We start from the raw sequence: 26,530 nt of genomic DNA, 5'->3' as shown, positions 1-26,530 counted from the left end.
CATCAAGGGGGTAAATGTTCACATAAAGCAGATAATAATTTCCCCAATGCAAGGGTTGTCAACTATAAGCAAAGACCAATCACAATCCTATCTCTAGCATTCTGTACATACTTTCTTATGATGGATTTTGAGTCCTAGGGAAGCTATGTATTATGAGAGCTGTGTCCCTTTAACCACTTTAGGTCAAGTTCAGGTTGATCAAAACAAGAAAATTAGACATTTAAAATGACTTTTTTTAATTAGACATTACAATGACATTGTTCTGTACATGGTTCTCCAAGTCAACATAGAAATAAGAGAGCTGAACCAAAACATGTAATCATTTCAACAGGGAGCTGCTCTCTCCCATTGAATGACAGGTCCACTCTGCTGAAGGGTTACTATACTTCTGTACTCATGCTGCAGATACAGGCTAGTAAAAGGTCTCGCATCCTGAGACATATGAATAGTAGTAGGTTGAGAGCTCAGAGCTGAATTACATTCCTTTGGAAATATTGAGTCCATTGGCTTCATAACCATCAATGTTACCATATAAACAAAAGCTGCATTCTGAAAAGCATGTTTGAGTTACCAGAGGCCTTTTTCAGTTTAATGCTTGAGCACAATCTGGGATCAAAACATGAGTACACAAAAAGGCCAATTAATTCACAATATAGACCACTATAGGGAATCACTTGTGCAAATGGGTTCCAGATGGCGAGTCTAAGCACTACACTCTGGCTGTGTCCGAAATCTGTCTTGCCTTCTACTTACTAACACGGCATACTGTGTACTAACTGTACTAAATACTATTTAAAACATACCGTTTAGTAAGCAACAAATATCAACATACTGGGCTCATCCATACTGAGAATGTGTTATCTAATGCTGAAATTGCATTGATTCCTGCCATTCGTTCATTTTGGTAAAGGGCATCATATCTGATTAGCTGTTGTCAAACACACTTGGGTCTCGAAAAACGATTATCTTCCTCAATAGTGTGCAGCGAATTCTACTAGATGAAATGCCCGAAATGAGTATGACATCCTGGCATTTAAAGCATACTCAATTTTCGGCATTGCACATACCATAAAAGTATGGGTATTCGGACACAGCCAATGTCTTTCCAGACATAATTTTGTCACAACAATGTCCAGAATGTTGACAATTAAATGTACGCAATGGTGAAAAGTTTAAATCACATCTTGCAGTGTTGTGGTCAATACAATCTAAAACAAATACCTACATTTGCTACATGGTTTCTGTATTAAAAACATGTTTAATATAAGGTGTTGTAATTGTCCCAAACAAGCTAGACTAAACACCAGACTTTAGTTCTGAAAGGAAAAACTATGAATCAGACCCTTATGTTACCCACAATCCAACAGTATCTTAAAAGCATAAATGAACCAAGCCTTAGCCCTAATGAAAAGATACAAATCCAGCTCCACTAGAAAATATATAAAAATGGGATAAAGAATAGGCAAAGTTGGTAATCTTTGTAGCTTTAAATTATGAACACATTTAATTGATATTCATCAAGCCACATAATGTGACATGGGCTTGCTACTGAGTAGAAGCTAACCCTTATTCATGACACAAATTCCATTGCATTACATTGAGCCATTGGACTTGTGAGGACTTTAGACTTGAAAAAAAACAAAAAACAATGCTGCCCAAATGCTCTGTCTAAACTCAAATACGCCTTGCACGCGATACAGTTTTGGAAACATTTGGAACTTAACTTTCATATAAGCAAAAAAGTATTTTTCCAATACAAAATATAAGCTTACTCTAAGCAGTTTAGGAAAGTTGCACCCGGCTGTATTGTCAAGAACACCGCCTCCAACAGACTACACTTCGGAGGGAAAGGTTACTACAAGCTGATTGATCTACGGGTGTGCGAATTTTGGAGCAGGGGACACCTGTTGATAACATGAAATCCTCACCGGTCCCACTCCCATTCACAACGGGGCGACAGCAACGTTTTTTTTTTTTACTTTTGTAATTTCATTTTGTGAAATCAAGGAAGAGTCGCCTTCCCCTTGCTAGTAGTAGCTAGCTGGCAGCTTGGCGTCAGCCTGGCTAAAAACATAGCAAGCTAGCTAGCCTTTTTAGCTTCCCACATCTCCATGTGAAAACTTATAGGAGGGTAGCTCTCCAGGAACAGGGTTGGAGAGCCCTGCATATAGCCTATTGATCAGATCAAGGAACCAAACAGCAACACTGCCCCCACGTTGCGGAAGGAATGTTACGGCGCTCCAAAATGTTAAGGTAGCACAAAAGTACGTTGAATGCCAGAGCGTAATACAAGGAGCTGCCCCTTTTGTGACGAAAAACAACGTTGCAACACTGCGCCTTCCGTAGTGTGAATTTACCTTAACTGGGGAGGAAGTTTCATACCTCGGCATTGGGCTGTGATTTAAAAAAAAATCTGCCGTGTGCAGCCAGAATGCAACTTTGCTAAACTGCGTACAGTTAGTGTATCATTTGTATTTTAACTATTATTTCACCCTGATGTGAAAGTTAAGTTTCAAAAGGTTTCCAAAACTGTATCGCAAGCAAGTATTATTAACGTTTCTAAACGTTAAAACAGAGCGTCTGGATTGTAGTTCACATGGAGCCAGTTGTCCTCCATACCATCAGCTAAGAACCCAAGACGGGGACCGGCTGTAAGACACCTTGGGTTCTCAAGAGCAAAGTAGAAGCAAACTATAAGCCAGAAAACCAAGTTTATAAAGATAAATTAGTTATAGGGTCATCATAGTAATCAAAATAAATGGCGATAATCAAACTTCTCTTTATTATATATTTATTTGAGAAGTAAAGTTATGTTACTTGCCTCGATTTGACTTTTTTGTAGTTTAATCTAAAACAGTAAATCACTCAATCATTAGGATTTGTAATTTGATGTTAGCCATGTCAACCCCTCATATAGTCCATCTCCCGTGGTTGCACAGGAGGGCTGAACATACCAATTCCTATCTCTGATGCGGGTCAATCCTAGTTTCTCTTGGATTTCGTGTGGTTTCATGGCATCGGGCAGGTCTTGCTTATTGGCAAAAATCAAGATGATGGCGTCCCTCATCTCACGGTCATTAATGATGCGATGGAGTTCCTGCCTGGCCTCGTCGATGCGATCTCTGTCTGCGCAATCCACAACGAAGATTAACCCTTGAGTGCCCGTGTAGTAGTGTCGCCACAGGGGACGGATCTTATCTTGGCCTCCAACGTCCCATACATTGAATTTTACATTTTTGTAAGTGACAGTCTCGACATTGAAACCAACTGTGGGAATTGTGGTGACTGACTGTCCAAGTTTCAGTTTGTAAAGGATGGTGGTCTTTCCAGCAGCATCAAGTCCAAGCATCAATATTCTCATCTCCTTGTTGCCAAAGATTTTCGATAGCATTTTCCCCATCATGTAAACAGTGCATAAATATTCCGTTCCAAATGAAAAAATGGGTTGGATTCTTCAATATTTCCCTTGTTACTTCCTTAATGTCAAAACCATGCAGGTTAACTTTATTTGCTTAACCGGGCTTAACTCTGCAACAAATTTCAAATGGACATGGTGTGAAATATGAAGCTCACGCTGAGCCATGTGCGGGTCAATCAATGCTTCACAATGTGTCGGCCAAAGAAGGGTGTCTCAAACTGGCAATAATATTCCTGGTGGCAAACCATTAGCTAACTTGGAGTATTGCTGTTCATAACTTCATAAGTTTGACACATCCAAGTTCACATGTGTACCCAAAGGTCAGGAAAGTCAATTGTATGTCAAGCCGTGTAAGTATATTGTTACTTCTGAATTGTAGCCGTTACAAAATGTTCATACTATTGAATAGGCCCTCCAAAAAACCTGCGGTTCTTCTTACTTCCTCTTGGTGAATGTGTCTCGAGGTCCCCCTCCTCGTCCTTGTTCGGATCAACACCACCCGAGGAGAAAGGCAATTTTCTGCAGCTATTCCATCAAACGTCGCGCTGGGCTACCCACTCGTTCGTAGGAGCCCGTTCTCCTAAAGTCCCGGTGACTAAGGTCATTGATAAAATAAAATAAAATCCCTTCTTGTCCCCCTGAAACAGAAGAGGATTGTGAGGAGTGTCAGAAAGCTCAACTTAGCAAGTTAACGGCTAGCTAGCTAGCTAACGCCAGCTAACACTAGCTTGCTAACTTAGCGTGTTAGCTACATGCTGCATTGTGGATAGCTCAACACAATTGAAAAATGCTGACGTTAGTCGGTAACTTACGTTCCGTGTATCTTTTACACAAATCTCACCCCAAAATATATATATATTACCTTCTGTTTCCCCCCTCCTCTCTCAGTAATTTCCGACCCGCTTTCGTCTCTCTCTCTCCTTTTCAGCCGAGTTGCAGTACTACTCTGATCTACCGGAAAGGTGTGGACTACATCACCAGCCACTTCCTCTGGATCATTCAGTAGTCAGTTGGCTTGCGCACGAGCTTTCACAGTTTGAACTGTGACCAGAGGACGCCATTTCGGCTCCGCGGATTACTCTGCATTGTCGAAAATTGCAGTCCAATGATTCTTATAAAGTAAATGCATGGTGCTAATTTAACCAGTACTGGTTCAGGTGCGAATGTGGCAACGAGCAGGAAATGTAAGGCACCATACAATGATGTATATAAACCCATTGGCACCAAACAAGGAAGTGGATGCCTCATAGTATTGGGTGCGCATGCATGGTGCTAAATAATATCTAACAAACTAGTAGCCAGTCTAAATGTATTGGGTAAATTAGTTTAATTACAATTATATGATGGGAGACCTATTCATTCGTCATAAAATCACATAAAACATGGTTACAACATGAAATTGCAACAGTATTAATATGCATTTTTAAATGAAAATAGTACATTTGGCATGCTTAATAAACATATATTTTAAAATATAGGCTACTTTCTAGCCTTAAATGAAAAAATGCATGCAGGCTAGGTTCCTGTATGAAGCATAGACTGCACAAAAATGGTATGTAGGCTTGGCCTACTGTCCTCGATACAAAGTGTAATAACACCACCGTGTGGCATGCATTGGCAGTGCTTCTCATTTTACTGAAGTTAATTACCAAATATGCAGGTAGGCAGCCAGAGGCCTCCTCACTCAGTTTACAAGTCCTTGTCTATCTCTTGGAGCACCAATAGTGGTGGGTAGGTGGTCTATTATCTGTCAGTTTTGTTAAACTGTTTAAACTTCTGTGTGGATGTGAGAGGGATACTCTCTGTGTTCTGATGCTGGCTGACCTCATGACCTGTGGGCTGTTTGGATCTTGCTGGTTCAAGCTAGGCCCTTGGTTGGTGTCTGGCTGACCTGTAGATGACAAAATCATGTGTTTCCATTTCCTGAAGGGTTCCATCGTTTGGATCATGGCCATGTGTCTGTGTCTTATATCTGCAAACGTCAAGGTTGCCCAAGTAGGCTGTCTGACAACAGCCCTAGTCCAAATCATGTTAGTCTCAACACCGGCAGAATAGTCCAAGGCCAATCTCGGGTCAGGTTGTGGTTCCTCAGTGTCACTCCTCCCATCCACAGATGTGGCCATCTGGGCTCTGGTGCTCCCCATTCTCCGGCTCCCTGTCTGTGCACCGTGGAGGGCAGGAAGAGTGGAGCTGCAGGGAGTATTTGCTCTAGACCTCTGGGATGAGGGACAGCAGCCAGGCCCCAGTCTCCCCAGTGCCCTGTGGTACTGTCTCTGCTGCTGCTCGATCCCCCTCATACAGTATCTATGCTCCAACTCCAGGCTACGGAGCAGGCCCTTATGTTGCTGGACTTGGTACTTGTGTAGTCCATGCTTTGTGGCAGTCAGCGGCTTCTGCATTTAGTTGTCAGTGGCTTCTGTAGTATCACCTTGTGGAGGAAGGGATTGCAAAACAATGGAAGTTCAATAATTAGCTATACCAGTGAAGTAACTGTGTATTTCCTGTGGTAGCACCATTGTATTAACATGTGATAATTGCTTCGTAATGGAGTTGAGCATTTCGTTTTTTATATTATTACAACAATTTAAAAAGGAATGGCCCTTTCTTTTGTGTAATAACATAGGTCTTTATCAATAAATCTCATTAAATCAATACACCTCATAAAAATATCCTTGTTCAAACTAATTTAATAATTTTACTCATCAAAAGATGTTTCAGAGTAAGTCAAATAAATGGCACTAACCTGAGAATGAAATCAGCATCCCTTTGATGAATTTGATGAGACACATCTCTGCTACTGTGTAATTTCCCCAAATCTCACAGGGAATCTCAAGTGGAAAGTTGGTTGTGTCTTCTCTACTATAGGGAGTCTCTCTCTCTCTCTCTCTCTCTCTCTCTCTCTCTCTCTCTCTCTCTCTCTCTCTCTCTCTCTCTCTCTCTCTCTCTCTCTCTCTCTCTCTCTCTCTCTCTCTCTCTCTCTCTCTCTCTCTCTCTCTCTCTCTCTCATTATGTAATCTGATACCCTGGCCCATGTAGATGTTGGTGGTCATGTGATCTCTTGATAAGCTTTATTTACTGCCCTCTGGATTTCATTCACTTTGTGCAAAGTAGAACAATTTAATCCCTGCTAATTGACAGGTGACAAATGAGGCTAAATCCAAACCCAATTTTATTTAAAAGAGCATGTAAACCCCAATATTGAGAGTTGGTATGTCCATTATTTAGCTATAGCTCTCAGGACATTGCAGGGGACTATACAAGTGAGTTACGTTATTGTTGTGGTGTAAGAAAGCGACAATGACAGACTTGTGGCTATGAAATATTTACAGCAGAGTTCAGGTGACTAAAACGTCTGTGTAGAAGACAGTGTGAGTAGCTCATCATTAAAGTTTCACAAACTGGGTTTCATTCACTGTCCTTTAATTATTTAAAAAACTGTCGGCTTGAACTGCACAAGACACACATTTCAGAGGATTTTCATTTCATTTTCCAATCCTTGTCTTGCAAACTCAGAACATACTAGTAATATTTATTTTTATCCAGAACCTCTGGCTGAAACTAGCCAGCTAGCCAGCTAACTAGCTACTTGCTATTAGCCACCGTTAGCGGTCTTCACCATTGTCCGTGGCCTGCACTAACTACAAGCCAGCTCTAGCCTGGACAATTATCGGCCAGTCTGCACATCGCGCTATCGAGCCAGAGCATATCGGATTTTCTGCCGGAATCACTGGACCTTAACACCGGATCATCGCAACTAGCTAGCTGCAACCGAGTAGCTGTTGTTGTTGTTGGCTAATCACCACTGTCCGAAGCTAGCCCCAGTTAGCCTTGAGCTAGCCTCGAGCCAGGCCCATCTCCCGGCTATCTACCTCTCTGTCAACCGGACGGGACCTCCTAGTGTTGACACGGAGCCCCACCGATCCATCACGACTGGTCTGCCGACGTAATCGTCTGATGTGGTTTCGACAGGCTTCCCGTTGCGACGACCACAAAGATCCATCTGCTAGCCCCGGCCCACTAACACGCGCAATCAACAGCCGTGCCTCCTGCTCGCCTGTGCTTTAGCAGCCTACGATCTGCTCCCGGACTTACTTAGTGCTGTTCACTGGACTTTATGATCACACAGCAAATGCCTCCTGGACTGTTCCTTTACACGGTACTCCATACTGTTTATCTGTTTAGCCTCAGCCCAAACATTTGTCGCCATTACTAGTTGTTGTCTTAGCCCTCTCGAATAACACCTGTGATTGCGTTATGCCTCTCTCCCATGTCAATATGCCTAGCCATTTGCTGTTTGGGTTAGTTCTTATTATACAATTTCACTGTAGAGCCCCAAGTTTAGCTCAACCAGCCTCAGAGAGCTCCTTTGTCCCACCCCCCATACACGCGGAGACCGGCTGGTACCTCCAATGACGCTATATCTTTCATAGTTACCCAATGCTTAGGTGTACCTCCACTGTACTCATATCCTTCCATATCCTTGTCTGTACATAATGCCCTGAATCAATTCTACAACGCCCGGAAATCTGCCCCTCTTCTCTGTACCAAACGCACTAGAAGACCAGTTCTTAAAGCCTTTAGCCGTATCCTTATTCTATTCCTCCTCTGTTCCTCTGGTGATGTAGAGGTTAACCCAGGCCCTGTAGCCCCCAGTATCACTCCTACCCCCCAGGCGCTATCATTTGTTGACTTCTGTAACCGTAAAAGCCTTGGTTTCATGCATGTTAACATCAGAAGTCTCCACTCCAAGTTTGAGTTATTCACTGCGTTAGCACACTCTGCCAACCCTGATGTTCTAGCAGTGTCTGAATCTTGGCTTAGGAAGGCCACCAAAAAAATCAGAAATTTCCATTCCGAACTACAAAATCTTCCGTCTAGATAGAACTGCCAAAGGGGGCGGAGTTGCAATCTACTGTAGAGATAGCCTGCAGAGCTCTATCATACTATCCAGGTCTGTGCCCAAACAGTTTGAGTTTCTACTTCTAAAAATCCACCTTTCCAGAAATAAGTCTCTCACTGTTGCCACTTGCTACAGACCCCCATCAGCCCCCAGTTGTGCCCTGGACACCATATGTGAATTGCTTTCCCCCCATCTATCCTCAGAGTTCGTACTGCTTGGTGACCTAAACTGGGATCTGCTTAACACCCCGGCCGTCCTACAATCTAAACTAGATGCCCTCAATCTCACACAAATCATCACGGAACCTACCAGGTACAACCCTAAATCCGTAAACATGGGCACCCTCATAGATATCGTCCTGACTAATTTACCCACTAAATACACCTCCGCTGTCTTCAACCAGGATCTCAGCGATCACTGCCTCATTGCCTGCGTCCGTAATGGGTCCGCGGTCAAACGACCACCCCTCATCACTGTCAAACGCTCCCTAAAACACTTCAGCGAGCAGGCCTTTCTAATTGACCTGGCCCGGGTATCCTGGATGGATATTGACCTCATTCTGTCAGTAGAGGAAGCCTGGATGTTCTTCAAAAGTGCTTTCCTCTCCATCTTAAATAAGCATGCCCCATTCAAAAAATTCAGAACTAAGAACAGATATAGCCCCTGGTTCACCTTGACCAGCACAAAAACATCCTGTGGCGTACTGCATTAGCATCGAACAGCCCCCGCGATATGCAACTTTTCAGGGAAGTCAGGAACCAATATATACAAGCAGTTACAAAAGCAAAGGCTAGCTTTTTCAAACTGACATTTGCATCCTGTAGTACTAACTCCAAAAAGTATTGGGACACTGTAAAGTCCATGGAGAATAAGAGCACCTCCTCCCAGCTACCCACTGCACTGAGGCTAGGAAACACTGTCACCACTGATAAATCTACGATAATCGAGAATTTCAATAAGCATTTTGCTACGGCTGGCCATGCTTTCCACCTGGCTACCCCTACCCCGGCCACCAGCTCTGCACCCTCCGCTGCAACTTGCCCATGCCCCCCTGTTTCTCCTTCACCCAAATTCAGATAGCTGATGTCCTGAAAGAGCTGCTAAATCTGGACCCCTATAAATCAGCTGGGCTAGACAATCTGGACCCTTTCTTTCTAAAATTAGCCACCGAAATCGTCGCAACCCCAATTACTAGCCTATTCAACCTCTCTTTCGTATCGTCTGAGATCCCCAGAGATTGGAAAGCTGCCGCGGTCATCCCCCTCTTCAAAGGGGGACACTCTAGATCCAAACTGTTACAGACCTACAGTGGGGAGAACAAGTATTTGATACACTGCCGATTTTGCAGGTTTTCCTACTTACAAAGCATGTAGAGGTCTGTAATTTTTTATCATAGGTACACTTCAACTGTGAGAGACGGAATCTAAAACAAAAATCCAGAAAATCACATTGTATGATTTTTAAGTAATTAATTTGCATTTTATTGCATGACATAAGTATTTGATCACCTACCAACCAGTAAGACTTCCGGCTCTCACAGACCTGTTAGTTTTTCTTTAAGAAGCCCTCCTGTTCTCCACTCATTACCTGTATTAACTGCACCTGTTTGAACTCGTTACCTGTATAAAAATAATAATAATAATAATAATATGCCATTTAGCAGACGCTTTTATCCAAAGCGACTTACAGTCATGCATGCATACATTTTTTGTGTATGGGTGGTCCCGGAGATCGAACCCACTACCTTGGCGTTACAAGCGCCGTGCTCTACCAGGTGTATAAAAGACACCTGTCCACACACTCAATCAAACAGACTCCAACCTCTCCACAATGGCCAAGACCAGAGAGCTGTGTAAGGACATCAGGGATAAAATTGTAGACCTGCACAAGGCTGGGATGGGCTACAGGACAATAGGCAAGCAGCTTGGTGAGAAGGCAACAACTGTTGGCGCAATTATTTGAAAATGGAAGAAGTTCAAGATGACGGTCAACACCCCTCGGTCTGGGGCTCCATGCAAGATCTCACCTCGTGGGGCATCAATGATCATGAGGAAGGTGAGGGATCAGCCCAGAACTACACGGCAGGACCTGGTCAATGACCTGAAGAGAGCTGGGACCACAGTCTCAAAGAAAACCATTAGTAATACACTACGCCGTCATGGATTAAAATCCTGCAGCGCACGCAAGGTCCCCCTGCTCAACCCAGCGCATGTCCAGGCCCGTCTGAAGTTTGCCAATGACCATCTGGATGATCCAGAGGAGGAATGGGAGAAGGTCATGTGGTCTGATGAGACAAAAATAGAGCTTTTTGGTCTAAACTCCACTCGCCGTGTTTGGAGGAAGAAGAAGGATGAGTACAACCCAAAGAACACCATCCCAACCGTGAAGCATGGAGGTGGAAACATCATTCTTTGGGGATACTTTTCTGCAAAGGGGACATGACGACTGCACCGTATTGAGGGGAGGATGGATGGGGCCATGTATTGCGAGATCTTGGCCAACAACCTCCTTCCCTCAGTAAGAGCATTGAAGATGGGTCGTGGCTGGGTCTTCCAGTATGACAACGACCCAAAACACACAGCCAGGGCAACTAAGGAGTGGCTCCGTATGAAGCATCTCAAGGTCCTGGAGTGGCCTAGCCAGTCTCCAGACCTGAACCCAATAGAAAATCTTTGGGGGGAGCTGAAAGTCCGTATTGCCCAGCGACAGCCCCAAAACCTGAAGGATCTGGAGAAGGTCTGTATGGAGGAGTGGGCCAAAATCCCTGCTGCAGTGTGTGCAAACCTGGTCAAGACCTACAGGAAACGTATGATCTCTTTAATTGCAAACAAAGGTTTCTGTACCAAATATTAAGTTCTGCTTTTCTGATGTATCAAATACTTATGTCATGCAATAAAATGCAAATGAATTACTTAAAGATCATACAATGTGATTTTCTGGATTTAAAAAAATTACAGACCTCTACATGCTTTGTAAGTAGGAAAACCTGCAAAATCGGCAGTGTATCAAATACTTGTTCTCCCCACTGTATATCCATCCTGTCCTGCCTTTCGAAGGTATTTGAAAGCCAAGTTAACAAACAGATCACCGACCATTTCGAATCCCACCATACCTTCTCTGCTATGCAATCTGGTTTCCGAGCTGGTCATGGGTGCACCTCAGCAATGCTCAAGGTCCTAAACAATATAATAACCGCAATCGATAAAAGACAGTACTGTGCAGCCGTCTTCATCGACCTGGCCAAGGCTTTTGACTCTGTCAATCACCGCAATCTTATTGGCAGACTAAATAGCCTTTGTTTCTCAAATGACTGCCTCGCCTGGTTCACCAACTACTTCTCAGATAGAGTTCAATGTGTCAAATCGGAGGGCCTGTTGTCTGGACCTCTGGCAGTCTCTATGGGGATGCCACAGGGTTCAATTCTCGGGCCGACTCTATTCTCTGTGTATTTCAATGATGTCGCTCTTGCTGCTGGTGACTCTCAGATCCACCTCTACGCAGACGACACCATTTTGTATACATCTGGCCCTTCATTGGACACTGGGTTAACAAACCTCCAAACGAGCTTCAATGCTATACAACACTCCTTCCGTGGCCTCCAACTGCTCTTAAACGCTAGTAAAACTAAAAGCATGCTCATCAATCGAACGCTGCTTGCACCCGTCCGCCCGACTAGAATCACTACTCTCGGCAGGTCTGACTTAGAATATGTGGACAACTATAAATACCTAGGTGTCTGGTTAGACTGTAAACTCTCCTTCCAGACTCACATTAAGCATCTCCAATCCAAAGTTAAATCTAGAATCGGCTTCCTATTTCGCAACAAGCCTCCTTCACTCATGCTGCTAAACATGCCCTCGTAAAACTGACTATCCTACCGATCCTTGACTTCGGCGATGTCATTTACAAAATAGCTTCCAACACTCTACTCAGCAAATTGGATGTACAGTGAGGGAAAAAAGTATTTGATCCCCTGCTGATTTTGTACGTTTGCCCACTGACAAAGAAATTATCAGTCTATAATTTTACTGGTAGGTTTATTTGAACAGTGAGAGACAGAATAACAACTAAAATATCCAGAAAAACGCATGTCAAAAATGTTATAAATTGATTTGCATTTTAATGAGGGAAATAAGTATTTGACCTCCTCTATATCAGAAAGATTTCTGGCTCCCAGGTGTCTTTTATACAAGTAACGAGCTGAGATTAGGAGCACACTCTTAAAGGGAGTGCTCCTAATCTCAGCTTGTTACCTGTATAAAAGACACCTGTCCACAGAAGCAATCAATCAATCAGATTCCAAACTCTCCACCATGGCCAAGACCAAAGAGCTCTCCAAGGATGTCAGGGACAAGATTGTAGACCTACACAAGGCTGGAATGGGCTACAAGACCATTGCCAAGCAGCTTGGTGAGAAGGTGACAACAGTTGGTGCGATTATTCGCAAATGGGAGAAACACAAAAGAACTGTCAATCTGCCTCGGCCTGGGGCTCCATGCAAGATCTCATCTCGTGGAGTTGCAATGATCATGAGAACGGTGAGGAATCAGCCCAGAACTACACGGGAGGATCTTGTCAATGATCTCAAGGCAGCTAGGACCATAGTCACCAAGAAAACAATTGGTAACACACTACGCTGTGAATGACTGAAATCCTGCAGCGCCCGCAAGGTCCCCCTGCTCAAGAAAGCACATATACAGGCCCGTCTGAAGTTTGCCAATGAACATCTGAATGATTCAGAGGAGAACTGGGTGAAAGTGTTGTGGTCAGATGAGACCAAAATCGAGCTCTTTGGCATCAACTCAACTCGCCGTGTTTGGAGGAGGAGGAATGCTGCCTATGACCCCAAGAACACCATCCCCACCGTCAAACATGGAGGTGGAAACATTATGCTTTGGGGGTGTTTTTCTGCTAAGGGGACAGGACAACTTCACCGCATCAAAGGGACGATGGACGGGGCCATGTACCGTCAAATCTTGGGTGAGAACCTCCTTCCCTCAGCCAGGGCATTGAAAATGGGTCGTGGATAGGTATTCCAGCATGACAATGACCCAAAACACACGGCCAAGGCAACAAAGGAGTGGCTCAAGAAGAAGCACATTAAGGTCCTGGAGTGGCCTAGCCAGTCTCCAGACCTTAATCCCATAGAAAATCTGTGGAGGGAGCTGAAGGTTCGAGTTGCCAAACGTCAGCCTCGAAACCTTAATGACTTGGAGAAGATCTGCAAAGAGGAGTGGGACAAAATCCCTCCTGAGATGTGCGCAAACCTGGTGGCCAACTACAAGAAACGTCTGACCTCTGTGATTGCCAACAAGGGTTTTGCCACCAAGTACTAAGTCATGTTTTGCAGAGGGGTCAAATACTTATTTCCCTCATAAAATGCAAATCAATTTATAACATTTTTGACATGCGTTTTCACCTAATTGCTCCTGTAAATCGCTCTCGATAAGAATGTTTTCTAAATAAAATAATCTGTTAATTTTAGTGGTTACATTTCTCCAGCCCCATCCCAGCTTTTTACCAAAACAGTGTCAGGAGTCCACTTTGTTATTGTTTCAAATGCTGATTGGCGTTTTAAAGGGTTGTGACTTTTGCAGATAATGTTACCCATCTTAAGAAAGTGTTTTTTTTATAATTAACTAAATGTATGGTGTTTTTGGTTTAAGGGTATATGGACCATTGTTGCATTGTTCATTGTTATGCTGTAAATGGCTATTTTATGTTTGTAAGTGATAGAATTAACTAACAAATATTGTATATTTTGCAATTCTGAGTAATTGCTACTTCAGTAAGGATATACGCTTTATTCAGTGACCTTAGGTATAGAAACTGATGGTCAAATCAATACCCTATCCCATCTGGACAAGAGTAATACCTATGTACGAATGCTGTACATTGACTATAGCTCAGCATTCAACACCATAGTACCCTCCAAGCTCATCATTAAGCTCGAGGCCCTGGGTCTGAACCCCGCCCTGTGCAACTGGGTCCTGGACTTCCTGACGGGCCGCCCCCAGGTTGTGAAGGTAGGAAACAACATCTCCACTTCGCTGATCCTCAACACTGGGGCCCCACAAGGGTGTGTGCTCAGCCCCCTCCTGTACTCCCTGTTCATCCATGACTGCGTGGCCAAGCACGCCTCCAACTCAATCATCAAGTTTGCAGACGACACAACAGTAGTAGGCTTGATTACCAACAATGACGAGACAGCCAACAGGGAGGAGGTGAGGGCTCTGGGAGAGTGGTGCCAGGAAAATAACCTCTCACTCAATGTCAACAAAACAAAGGAGATGATCGTGGACTTCAGGAAACAGCAGAGGGTACACCCCCCTATCCACATCCACGGGACAGCAGTGGAGAAGGTGGAGAGCTTCAAGTTCCTTGGCGTACTGTGACGGCCCTGAATATTTCTGAACCGTCTCAGTGCTTCTCCTTCTAATAGGGCGCTTCCCCTTTAATTCCTCATTAAATAGCCAGCATCAGCTGCGCAAAAGAAAAAGTTGTGATTGAGACATGAATGAGGATGTGTACTACCTTCAGTTGATGAAGCTTCGCCATGACGTTTGTTTTGTTGCCTTACAGTGTGTTTTGTAGCCTTAAAGCGAGTTTACCCAGGATTGGATCCACTCTGTGCGTCTGTGGACTACAACTCTCCGTTGGTTTTCGTGGCCTTTTCTCCGCTGGGGAGCTGTTGGCGGATTGTCTGACTGACCGACTGACTACAACTTTCTCCGTTGGTTTTCGTGGCCTTTTCTCCGCGGGAGAGCTGTTGGCGGATTGTCTGACTGACCGACTGACTACAACTTTTTGTACACGGTATTTCATTTGTTTGGGGTGATGTATACTGTGATTTATGTAGTTGTGAGGACGTATTATTCTTTGGGTAGTCTTTGATACGCTTTATAGTTGTGTTACAAAATAAGTGTTATTTTGAGTGTATGAATATACTGGGTTTATGCTACGGACAAACGTTGCGGGACTAAGGTCACTTGAGTCACTGAACTTATTTACCGGGCTGGACTCTTTTTATGCCCGAGGTACAGGACATTTCTAAATGAACATAAGTGCATTGATTTGTTATATTGTTGTGTGTGGGTGTGTGTGATCATTTATGTTGTTAATACAACCACGCAAAAGAATACACTTGTTTGAAGTTCTTTCCAAGGTTTTAAGGGGTTTATGAAAAGTATATTTCCATCTTGACTTTTACATAAGTCCTTTGTATTGGTGTGACTTGACGGACCAGATGGGACTCATTCCCTCCCAAACTAAAAGGAGAAACCCATGCTTTCTCTGGTAGGCACAACCTACCTGGCACCCCTATAAATAACCTCAAGTCAAAACCGTTACAGTACACATCACTGACAAAATGAAATGGTCCACCCACGCAGACAGTGTGGTGAAGAAGGCGCAACAGAGCCTCTTCAACCTCAGGAGGCTGAATAAATTTGGCTTGGCACCTAAAACCCTCACAAACCTTTACAGATGCACAATTGAGAGCATCCTTTCGGGCTGTATCACCGCCAGGTACGGCAACTGCACCGCCCGCAACCGCAGGGCTCTCCAGAGGGTGGTGCGGTCTGCCGAACGCATTACCGGGGGCAAACTACCCGCCCTCCAGGACACCTATAGCACCCGATGTCACAGGAAGGCCAAAAAGATCATCAAGGACATCAACCACCCGAGCCACTGCCTGTTCACCCTGCTACCATCCAGAAGGCGAGGTCAGTACAGGTGCATGAAAGCTGGGACCGAGAGAATGAAAAACAGCTTCTATCTCAAGGCCATCAGACTGTTAAATAGCCATCACTAGCAGTTTAGAGGCTGCTGCTGCCTATTGAAATCACTGGCCACTTTAAGAAATGGAACACTAGTCACTTTAATAATGTTTACATATCTTGCACTACTCATCTCATATGTATTTACTGTATTCTATAATATTCTACTGTACCTTGGTCCATGCCGCTCTGTCATTGCTTGTCCATATTTGTATATATTCTTAAATTCCATTCCTTACTTAGATTTGTGTGTATTGGGTATATGTTGTGAAATTGTTAGATATTACTTGTTAGATTTACTACACTGTGGGAGCTAGAAGCACAAGCATTTCGCTACACCCGCAGTAACATCTGCTAAACACGTGTATGTGACAAATAACATTTGATTTGATTTGATACATGGCTTCAAAAAAATATATTTCGATTGCTAAATAATTCCAATAGATGGCAGCATAAGACCATGAATGAAATCTCAGAAGATCAGTTTTTTTCTCACTGGCTACACCCCCCCCTTTCCCTTCACCCTCACAGAAAAACTCCCGCGCATGCTTTTCCTGTCCCTTTCCACACTGCTAATGCAAGAGGAAGGACCGAAAGATCATTTTAACAGATTACTGTGAATTACTATAATGATGATTCATGTTTATTATTACTGCTCTGCCTTATCCCACAAGTAGCCAACTCAACAAGCCCCGCCAAAAGCTTGTGCCGTCAGCAGCAGCGAGCACTCTGCCTTCTCTCGCAAGCGAAGGGCATGTTGAGGTAAATTTGCTAACCGCAAGGGTTGCATTAAGTAATTTATTGGCGGGCTGTGGAAGATGCAGTCTTTTGTCATGTCTATTCCGAGAGTGTATACTCGAACTGTCATATAAAATATTAAGATGACTATATAATGCATGTTTGTATACTACAGTTGAGGTTAGCGCATCTGACTAGTGATCATTCTGCTGAGGTTCAATACCTGCTAAAGTTTATTTATTGTTTTGCTGTCCCAAAAGCAACACAGGCCTAATACGAGATATATACAGTTGAAGTCGGAAGTCTACATACACTTAGGTTGGAGTCATTAAAACTCGTTTTTCAACCACTCCACAAATTTCTTGTTAACAAACTATAGTTTTGGCAAGTCGGCTAGGACATCTACTTTGTGCATGACACAAGTAATTTTTCCAACAATTGTTTACAGACAGATTATTTCACTTATAATTCACTGTATCACAATTCCAGTGGGTCAGAAGTTTACATACACTAAGTTGACTGTGCCATTAAACAGCTTGGAAAATTCCAGAAAATGATGTCATGGCTTTAGAAGCTTCTGATAGGCTAATTGACATCATTTGAGTCAATTGGAGGTGTACCTGTGGATGTATTTCAAGGCCTACCTTCAAACTCAGTGCCTCTTTGCTTGACATCATGGGAAAATCAAAAGAAATCAGCCAAGACATCAGAAAAAGAATTGTAGACCTCCACAAGTCTGGTTCATCCTTGGGTGCAATTTCCAAACGCCTGAAGGTACCACGTTCATCTATACAAACAATAGTACGCAACTACCATGGGACCACGCAGCCGTCATACCGCTCAGGAAGGAGACGCGTTCTGTCTCCTAGAGATGAACGTACTTTTGTGCGAAAAGTGCAAATCAATCACAGAACAACAGCAAAGGACCTTGTGAAGATGCTGGAGGAAACGGGTACAAAAGTATCTATTTCCACAGTAAAACAAGTCCTATATCGACATAACCTGAAAGGCTGCTCAGCAAGGAAGAAGCCACTGCTCCAAAACCGCCATAAAAAAGCCAGACTACGGTTTGCAATTGCACATGGGGACAAAGATCATACTTTTTTGAGAGATGTCCTCTGGTCTGATTAAACAAAAATAGAACTGTTTGGCCATAATGACCATCGTTATGTTTGGAGGAAAAAGGGGGACGCTTGCAAGCTGAAGAACACCATCCCAACCGTGAAGCACGGGGGTGGCAGCATCATGCTGTGGGGGTGCTTTGCTGCAGGAGGGACTGGTGCACTTCACAAAATAGATGGCATCATGAGAAAGGACAATTATGTGGATATATTGAAGCAACATCTCAAGACATCAGTCAGGAAGTTAAAGCTTGGTCGCAAATGGGTCTTTCAAATGGACAATGACCCCAAGCATTCTTCCAAAGTTGTGGCAAAATGGCTTAAGGACAACAAAGTCAAGGTATTGGAGTGGCCATCACAAAGCCCTGACCTCAATCCTATAGAACAGGGGTGTCAAACTCATTTTATCTCAGGGGCCACATGGAGGAAAATCTATTCCCAAGTGGGCCGGACCGGAAAAATCATGGTATATATAACTTAAAAACAACAACTTCAGATTGTTTTCTTTGTTTTAATACGATCAACATACAACATAAAGCTGGAGCCTGAGGACAGTGTGTCCAAAATAGTACAAGCACAACATCACTATTAATCATAAAACACGTCAAGTTTATTTGAAAATTCTAAAGAAAAAGAACACACAAACACACAATGCCTCAGTGATTAACAGAACTGTTTCACAGATCACAGAACTATATCAGGGTGTCATTTCTCAGGCAGAAATGTAGATAAAAATAATGAAATCCTGTTCCCCAAACAAGTGCAAGAACCACAGAGTCAAGAATAGGTTAAATATACAAATAAAATAAAATCAATTAAAAACAATAGCACATCAACATAAAAACATATAAACATAAAGCTGGAGCCTGAGGACAGTGTCCAAAAGCACAATATCACTATTAATCATAAAACACCTCAAGTTATTTGAAAGTTCTGAGGACAAAGAACACACAAACACACAATGCCTCAGTGATTCACAGAAGTATATCACAGATCACAGAACTATATCAGGGTGTCATTTCTCAGGCAGAAATGTAGATAAAAATAATGAAATCCTGTTCCCCAAACAAGTGCAAGAACCACAGAGTCAAGAATAGGTTAAATATACAAATAAAATAAAATCAATTAAAAACAATAGCACATCAACATAAAAACATATAAACATAAATCTGAAAGCGTTGCTCAAACTCCCGTAACAGTCCCGTTATTTTATCTTTGAACCGCTTCATGTCTGCCACATGTTGGGTCGCGCACACATTTTTCAGACAGGGGAAGTGAGCTGCATCACCACCGGCAAGTTGCGTCTCCCACAATGACAGCTTCAACTTGAAAGAACGTATGCTGTCATAATACTGCGTGACAACTTTGTTACGCCCTTGCAGCTGTTTGTTCAAGTTATTCAGGTGCTCTGTAACATCCACCATAAATGCAAGGTCCTGCATCCATTCTGCGGAATGAAATTCTAACACTGGTTTGCCCTTTTCTTCCATGAACTGTTCAATTTCTTCTCGTAAAATCAAAGAAACGCCTCAGCACAGCACCTCGGCTTAACCATCTTACCTCAGTGTGGTATGGCAGGCCATAGATGTGGTCTTTCTCTCTGAGAAGGCTGTCAAACTGACGGTGATTCAGGCTTCTGGATCGGATGAAATTAACAGTTTGGATGACCACCTTCATGACGTTATCCATCTTGGTGCAAAATACAGTGAAAAGTCAAAAAATCACGTCCTCCATTTGCAGATTGCACTTTCTCTCTGAACTTTGTCACAACGCCTGCTTTTTTCCCGATCATTGAGGGCGCACCATCTGTAGCCAGGCTGACAGCGCGGGACCAGTCCACTCCGACCCTGTCCAGCGCGCCGACGAGTGCTGTAAAAATATCAGCTGCTGTCGTTGTATCTGTCATCGGCACCAACTCCACAAACTCCTCGGTGACGGTCAATGTGTCATCAACTCCGCGGATGAAAATGGCCAGTTGTGCAACATCTGTAATGTCCGTGCTTTCATCAATTGCAACCGAAAACGCAATAAATGACTTTACTTTTTGCTTCAACTGGCTGTCCAAATCCACTGAAAGATCGGAAATCCTGTCTGCAACTGTGTTTCTTGTCAGGCTGATATTTGCAAAAGCCTGCCGCTTTTCAGGGCACACAATCTCCGCTGCCTTCATCATGCATGTTTTTACAAATTCACCCTCACTAAATGGTTTTGAAGCCACTGCGATTTCATTAGCAATGAGGTAGCTAGCTTTCACTGCAGCGTCACTCATGTCTCGGCTGTGAGTAAACACAGACTGCTGTTTCTTCAGACCCGCCAACAGTTCATTCACCTTCTCTCATCTCCGCTGTCCTTGAAAGTTGTCATATTTGTCGGCATGAAGACTCACATAGTGGCGACGAAGGTTATATTATTTCAGCACTGCAACATGCTCTGAACACACCAAACATACAGCTTTCCCATTCAATTCCGTGAATAAATAGGATGACCATTTTTCTTGGAACACTCTGCACTCTGCGTCCACTTTTCTCTTTTTTGACAGAGACATATTGGGGCAATGAGGGTGCCAAAGCACATAATGTTAAAAGTAGAAGCCGTAATAAATATCGCGGGCAAAACAAAGTAGCTCATTGGCTGCACGTGCTTGACCTACTTGCTCTGCCCCGGTATAAACAGTTTGCTTGCTTAACACAATTGCTATTGCGCCATCCAGTGGACGCAATTGGAACAGCAGTTTATTTAATTGAAAAATTGCAGCGCATTTTTATACTTTAGAAATAATATATATATATATATATATATATTTTTTTTTAATCATCTCGTGGGCCGGATTAAACCCGTTTGCGGGCCTGATCCGGCCCGCGGGCCGGACGTTTGACACCCCTGCTATAGAAAATGTGTGGGCAGAACTGAAAAAGCGTGTGCGAGCAAGGAGGCCTACAAACCTGACTCAGATACACCAGCTCTGTCATGAGGAATGGGCCAAAATTCACCCAACTTATTGTGGGAAGCTTGTGGAAGGCTACCCGAAACGTTTGACCCAAGTTAAACAATTTAAATGCTACCAAATACGAATTGAGTGTATGCAAATTTCTGACCCACTGGGAATGTGATGAAAAAAATAAAAGCTGAAATAAATCATTCTCTCTACTATTATTCTGACATCTCACATTCTTAAAATAAAGTGGTGATCCTAACTGACCTAAGACAGGGAATTTATACTAGGATTAAATGTCAGGAATTGTGAAAAACTGAGTTTAAATGTATTTGACTAAGGTGTATGTAAACTTCCGACTTCAACTGTGTATATATATATATACACTGCTCAAAAAAATAAAGGGAACACTTAAACAACACAATGTAACTCCAAGTCAATCACACTTCTGTGAAATCAAACTTTCCACTTAGGAAGCAACACTGATTGACAATACATTTCACATGCTGTTGTGCAAATGGAATAGACAACAGGTGGAAATTATAGGCAATTAGCAAGACACCCCCAATAAAGAAGTGGTTCTGCAGGTGGTGACCACAGACCACTTCTCAGTTCCTATGCTTCCTGGCTGATGTTTTGGTCACTTTTGAATGCTGGCGGTGCTTTCACTCTAGTGGTAGCATGAGACGGAGTCTACAACCCACACAAGTGGCTCAGGTAGTGCAGCTCATCCAGGATGGCACATCAATGCGAGCTGTGGCAAGAAGGTTTGCTGTGTCTGTCAGCGTAGTGTCCAGAGCATGGAGGCGCTACCAGGAGACAGGCCAGTACATCAGGAGACGTGGAGGAGGCCGTAGGAGGGCAACAACCCAGCAGCAGGACCGCTACCTCCGCCTTTGTGCAAGGAGGAGCAGGAGGAGCACTGCCAGAGCCCTGCAAAATGACCTCCAGCAGGCCACAAATGTGCATGTGTCTGCTCAAACGGTCAGAAACAGACTCCATGAGGGTGGTATGAGGGCCCGACGTCCACAGGTGGGGGTTGTGCTTACAGCCCAACACCGTGCAGGACGTTTGGCATTTGCCAGAGAACACCAAGATTGGCAAATTCGCCACTGGTGCCCTGTGCTCTTCACAGATGAAAGCAGGTTCACACTGAGCACATGTGACAGAGTCTGGAGACGCCGTGGAGAACGTTCTGCTGCCTGCAACATCCTCCAGCATGACCGGTTTGGCGGTGGGTCAGTCATGGTGTGGGGTGGCATTTCTTTGGGGGGCCGCACAGCCTCCATGTGCTCGCCAGAGGTAGCCTGACTGCCATTAGGTACCGAGATGAGATCCTCAGACCCCTTGTGAGACCATATGCTGGTGCGGTTGGCCCTGGGTTCCTCCTAATGCAAGACAATGCTAGACCTCATGTGGCTGGAGTGTGTCAGCAGTTCCTGCAAGAGGAAGGCATTGATGCTATGGACTGGCCCGCCCGTTCCCCAGACCTGAATCCAATTGAGCACATCTGGGACATCATGTCTCGCTCCATCCACCAACGCCACGTTGCACCACAGACTGCCCAGGAGTTGGCGGATGCTTTATTTATTTATTTATTTTTTTATTTAACCTTTATTTAACCAGGAAGGGCTCATTGAGATTTAAAATCTCTTTTTCAAGAGCGTCCTAGCCAAGATAGGCAGCACCAAGTCATTACAAAAAATTACAGACAGACAACATGAAAAACTACAAGTAATCTAGTAAAAACCATTCATGAATTCACAAGAGTATAACAATATCAAAAACAGCAAATTAAAAACATTGACAGGTCAGGGAATCAGCCTCAAAATCCTTCATCAGAGATTTAAAAATACCAATCGGGACAAGTTCTTCCAGTTTAAAATTATTTTGTAAGGTGTTCCAAGACAATGGCGCAGAGTACATAAAATACCTTTTACCAAATTCAGTTCGGACATTTGGAACAGTTAGCAGGATAAAGTCCAGTGAACGAGGAGAGTACCCACCACATTTCTGAACAATAAAAATGCCCAAATAAAAAGGTAGTAAACCCAAAATGGCTTTGTAAATAAAAGTATACCAGTGACTGAGCCTACGAGTGACTAGAGAAGGCCAGCCAACCCTGGTATACAAAGTACAGTGGTGCGTAAGGGTTTTGCAGTTTAAAATAAATCTCAAAGTACCATGATAAAGAGTGTCAATTGATCTCAAACACTGAGCGGAAGCATTCATATATAAAATATCCCCATAGTCTAGTAAAGGCATAAATGTAGCTGATACTAGCCTCCTTCTGGCTTCAAAAGAAAAACAGGCCTTATTCCTAAAATAAAATCCCAATTTCAGCTTCAATTTTTTTGTAAGTTGTTGAATATGCAATTTAAAAGAGAGGCCGTCATCAATTAGAATTCCAAGATATTTATATGAGGTTACAACCTCAATCTCCTTGCCCTGACAGGTAGTAACAGGTGAAAGGTTCAGAGGTCTATTTCTTGCATTAGAAAACACCATTAGTTTAGTTTTGTCAGTATTGAGGATAAGCTTCAATTGACACAAGGTATGTTGAACAGTATAAAAAGCAGTTTGCAAGTTCTGGAAAGCTTTTGTAAGAGATGAGGCACAACAGTAAATAACAGTATCATCAGCATAAAAATGAAGTTGTGCATTTTGGACATTTTTGTCTAAATCATTAATATAAATAGTGAATAAGAGAGGACCAAGTACAGAGCCCTGGGGCACACCATTCAGGACAGACAATTTAACAGACATAAGCCCATCAAATTGAGTGCACTGAGTTCTATCAGACAGATAGTTAGCAAACCATGCAACTGCATGCTCCGAAAGACCTACACTCAACAATCTCTGCCTTAGTATAGCATGATCAACTGTATCAAAAGCCTTAGAGAGATCAATAAAAAGTGAGACACAGTGCTGTTTTTTGTCAAGGGCTTCAGTGATATCATTTAAAACCTTCATGGCTGCTGTAATTGTGCTATGCTTCTTCCTGAAGCCCGATTGATACATTGATAAAATAGAGTTAGTAAATAAAAACTCTTTTAGCTGTTCACTTACAAGGGTTTCAAGTATTTTCACCAGGGGTGACAGCTTTGAGATTGGCCTATAATTATTTAAAAGAGTTGGATCTCCCCCTTTTAAAAGTGGTAGGACAAATGCTGATTTCCAGATCTTTGGAATTTCATTACATTCCAGGGTTAGATTGAACAGATATGTAAGTGGTTCAGCTATGAAATCAGCTGCCAGATTTAAAAAGCAGGGATCCAAAAGATCAGGACCTGCAGGCTTTCTTTGATCTAAGGATTTCAGGGCTTTATGAACCACCTGCACTGAGAATGGCAGAAAACTAAAAGTTTGACCAGCTCTCACTGGTTCATCCACACAGGGTTGTACAGAGACAGAGGACACTGGTTCATCCACACAGGGTTGTACAGAGACAGAGGACACTGAATCAAACAGCCTACCAGATGATACAAAGTGCTCATTGAAACAATTCAGCATTTCAGTTTTGTCATATATAGCAACAGAGTCCTTCAAAACACATGACGGTAATTCATTAACATTACTGTTACCAGACATAGACTTAATAGCATTCCAAAACTTTCTAGGGTCATTCAGGTTATCAGTGGTAACAGACATAAAATATTCAGACTTGGCCTTCCTGAGAAGAAAAGAACACTTGTTTCTTAACTGCCTAAAAATAAGCCAATCAGCATCAGAACAAGATTTCCTTGCTTTAGCCCAGGCTAGATTACGGTCGTGAATAATACAAGACAGCTCAGAAGAAAACCATGGATTATCCCGCCCTTTAACCCTGAACCTGCGGAATGGTGCATGTTTGTTTACTATTTGGAAAAAACCATCATGAAAGAATATCCAGGCAGTTTCCACATCAGGGATAAGCTCAATCTTGCTCCAGTCAAAATAAAACAAATCATGAAAGAAAGCCTGCTCATTAAAACACTTCAAATTTCTCTTACGAATAAAACGTGGATTTGTCTTTGGAACCTTAGTATTTCTAACAGCAACAACAGCACAATGGTCACTTAAATCATTACAAAAAACACCAACCGCAGAATATTTATGTGGAACATTTGTCAATATCAAATCAATCAGGGTAGATTTATCAGGGCATTTAAGATTTGGGCGAGTGGGTGAATTAATCAACTGGGTAAGATTCATAGAATTACAAAACATTTTTAAATCATCAGACACCGGCTTTAGTCCAGGTCTGGGAGGAGATCCCTCAGGAGACCATCCGCCACCTCATCAGGAGCATGCCCAGGCGTTGTAGGGAGGTCATACAGGCACGTGGAGGCCACACACACTACTGAGCCTCATTTTGACTTGTTTTAAGGACATTACATCAAAGTTGGATCAGCCTGTAGTGTGGTTTTCCACTTTAATTTTGAGGATGACTTAAATCCAGACCTCCATGGGTTGATAAATTTGATTTCCATTGATAATTTATGTGTGATTTTGTTGTCAGCACATTCAACTATGTAAAGAAAAAAGTATTTAATAAGATTATTTCATTCATTCAGATCTAGGATGTGTTGTTTAAGTGTTCCCTTTATTTTTTTGAGCAGTGTATATAACTGTAAAGAAATGAGTAACCATTTTAGAAAATCATGGGACATAAAGTCTTTGGTTGCATGCTATTTTATGTCAATCATATTGCTGCTATAGCCTAAATGATGCTTTGTGGTCTTATGCTACCATCTATTGGAAATATTTAGCAATGAAAAGTTATTAATTCACATAAAGACATTGGTGAGGCAGCTGAGAAATAAAGTGCATTTTTCTTATTAATACCTGAGATCAGTCTTAAATGTGCCCCACCTATCCCAGCCAATTGCTGGACTTTCACATAGAGGTTACTAGGTCACACCCAGTTCAAACCACATTTGAAATATAAAACGTAAAATGTGGCTTGTTTATCAAGTGTTCTGCCTTGCAATAATAAATATCATAAAATAACTAATAACAACAAAAAAACTGCAAAATGCTTACATAGGGTTTGATTTAAAAAATAATCAAAATTATATTTAGTACTATAATGGTATTTACTATCATAATATTATTACTAAAATAATTTCTAATAGTGTTCTAGGCTACCCTACCCAAGAATTAGGGCTAGGGTTTAGGGTTAAGGCTAAAATAGGTTATACCTATTGTTAGGGGTTAGGGCTAAAATAGGTTGTACCTTTTTTTTATTTTACCATTATTTAACTAGGCAAATCAGTTAAGAACACATTTTTATTTACAATGACGGCCTACACCTGCCAAACCCGGACGACGCTGGGCCAATTGTGCGCCGCCCTATGGGACTCCCAATCACAGCCGGTTGTGATACAGCCTGGAGTCAAACCAGGGGGTCTGTAGTGACGCCTCAAGCACTGAGATGCAGTGCCTTAGACCGCTGCACCACTCGGGAGCCCTACGGTTAACCTACGGTAGGTTATACGTAGGTTTAGGTTTTTAAGGCAAAAAACAGTATGGGTTTATAGCTCTCTTGCTCCTTCCTGTGGCCTTCTGTGGGTACTACATAACTCATTCGCGACACTTGCTAGGCTCATAGTCTGAGGTAGCAACTGCGTCAGATCTACAAACCAATGAGCTAGACCTATC

At 42.8% G+C, this 26,530-nt stretch overlaps 1 protein-coding gene across 1 annotated transcript; it reads right to left on the bottom strand.

The window, feature by feature from the left end:
* Positions 1-219: 219 nt before the first annotated feature.
* LOC121539309 (ADP-ribosylation factor 6) lies at positions 220-4,451 on the bottom strand. Its single transcript, XM_041847702.2, has 2 exons — positions 4,281-4,451; positions 220-4,056 (listed from the first exon to the last, which is right to left on the bottom strand). Exon 2 carries the CDS (start codon positions 3,401-3,403, stop codon positions 2,873-2,875), a length of 531 nt encoding a protein of 176 aa, XP_041703636.1. The 5' UTR covers positions 3,404-4,056; positions 4,281-4,451; the 3' UTR covers positions 220-2,872.
* Between the last annotated feature and the right edge of the window lie 22,079 nt (positions 4,452-26,530).

The sequence above is a fragment of the Coregonus clupeaformis genome, chromosome 25 (assembly GCF_020615455.1).
Source record: "Coregonus clupeaformis isolate EN_2021a chromosome 25, ASM2061545v1, whole genome shotgun sequence".
Classification (NCBI taxonomy): domain Eukaryota; kingdom Metazoa; phylum Chordata; class Actinopteri; order Salmoniformes; family Salmonidae; genus Coregonus; species Coregonus clupeaformis.
The sequence above is the reverse complement of the archived record's forward strand: the minus strand, read 5'-3'. Positions and strand labels throughout refer to the sequence as shown.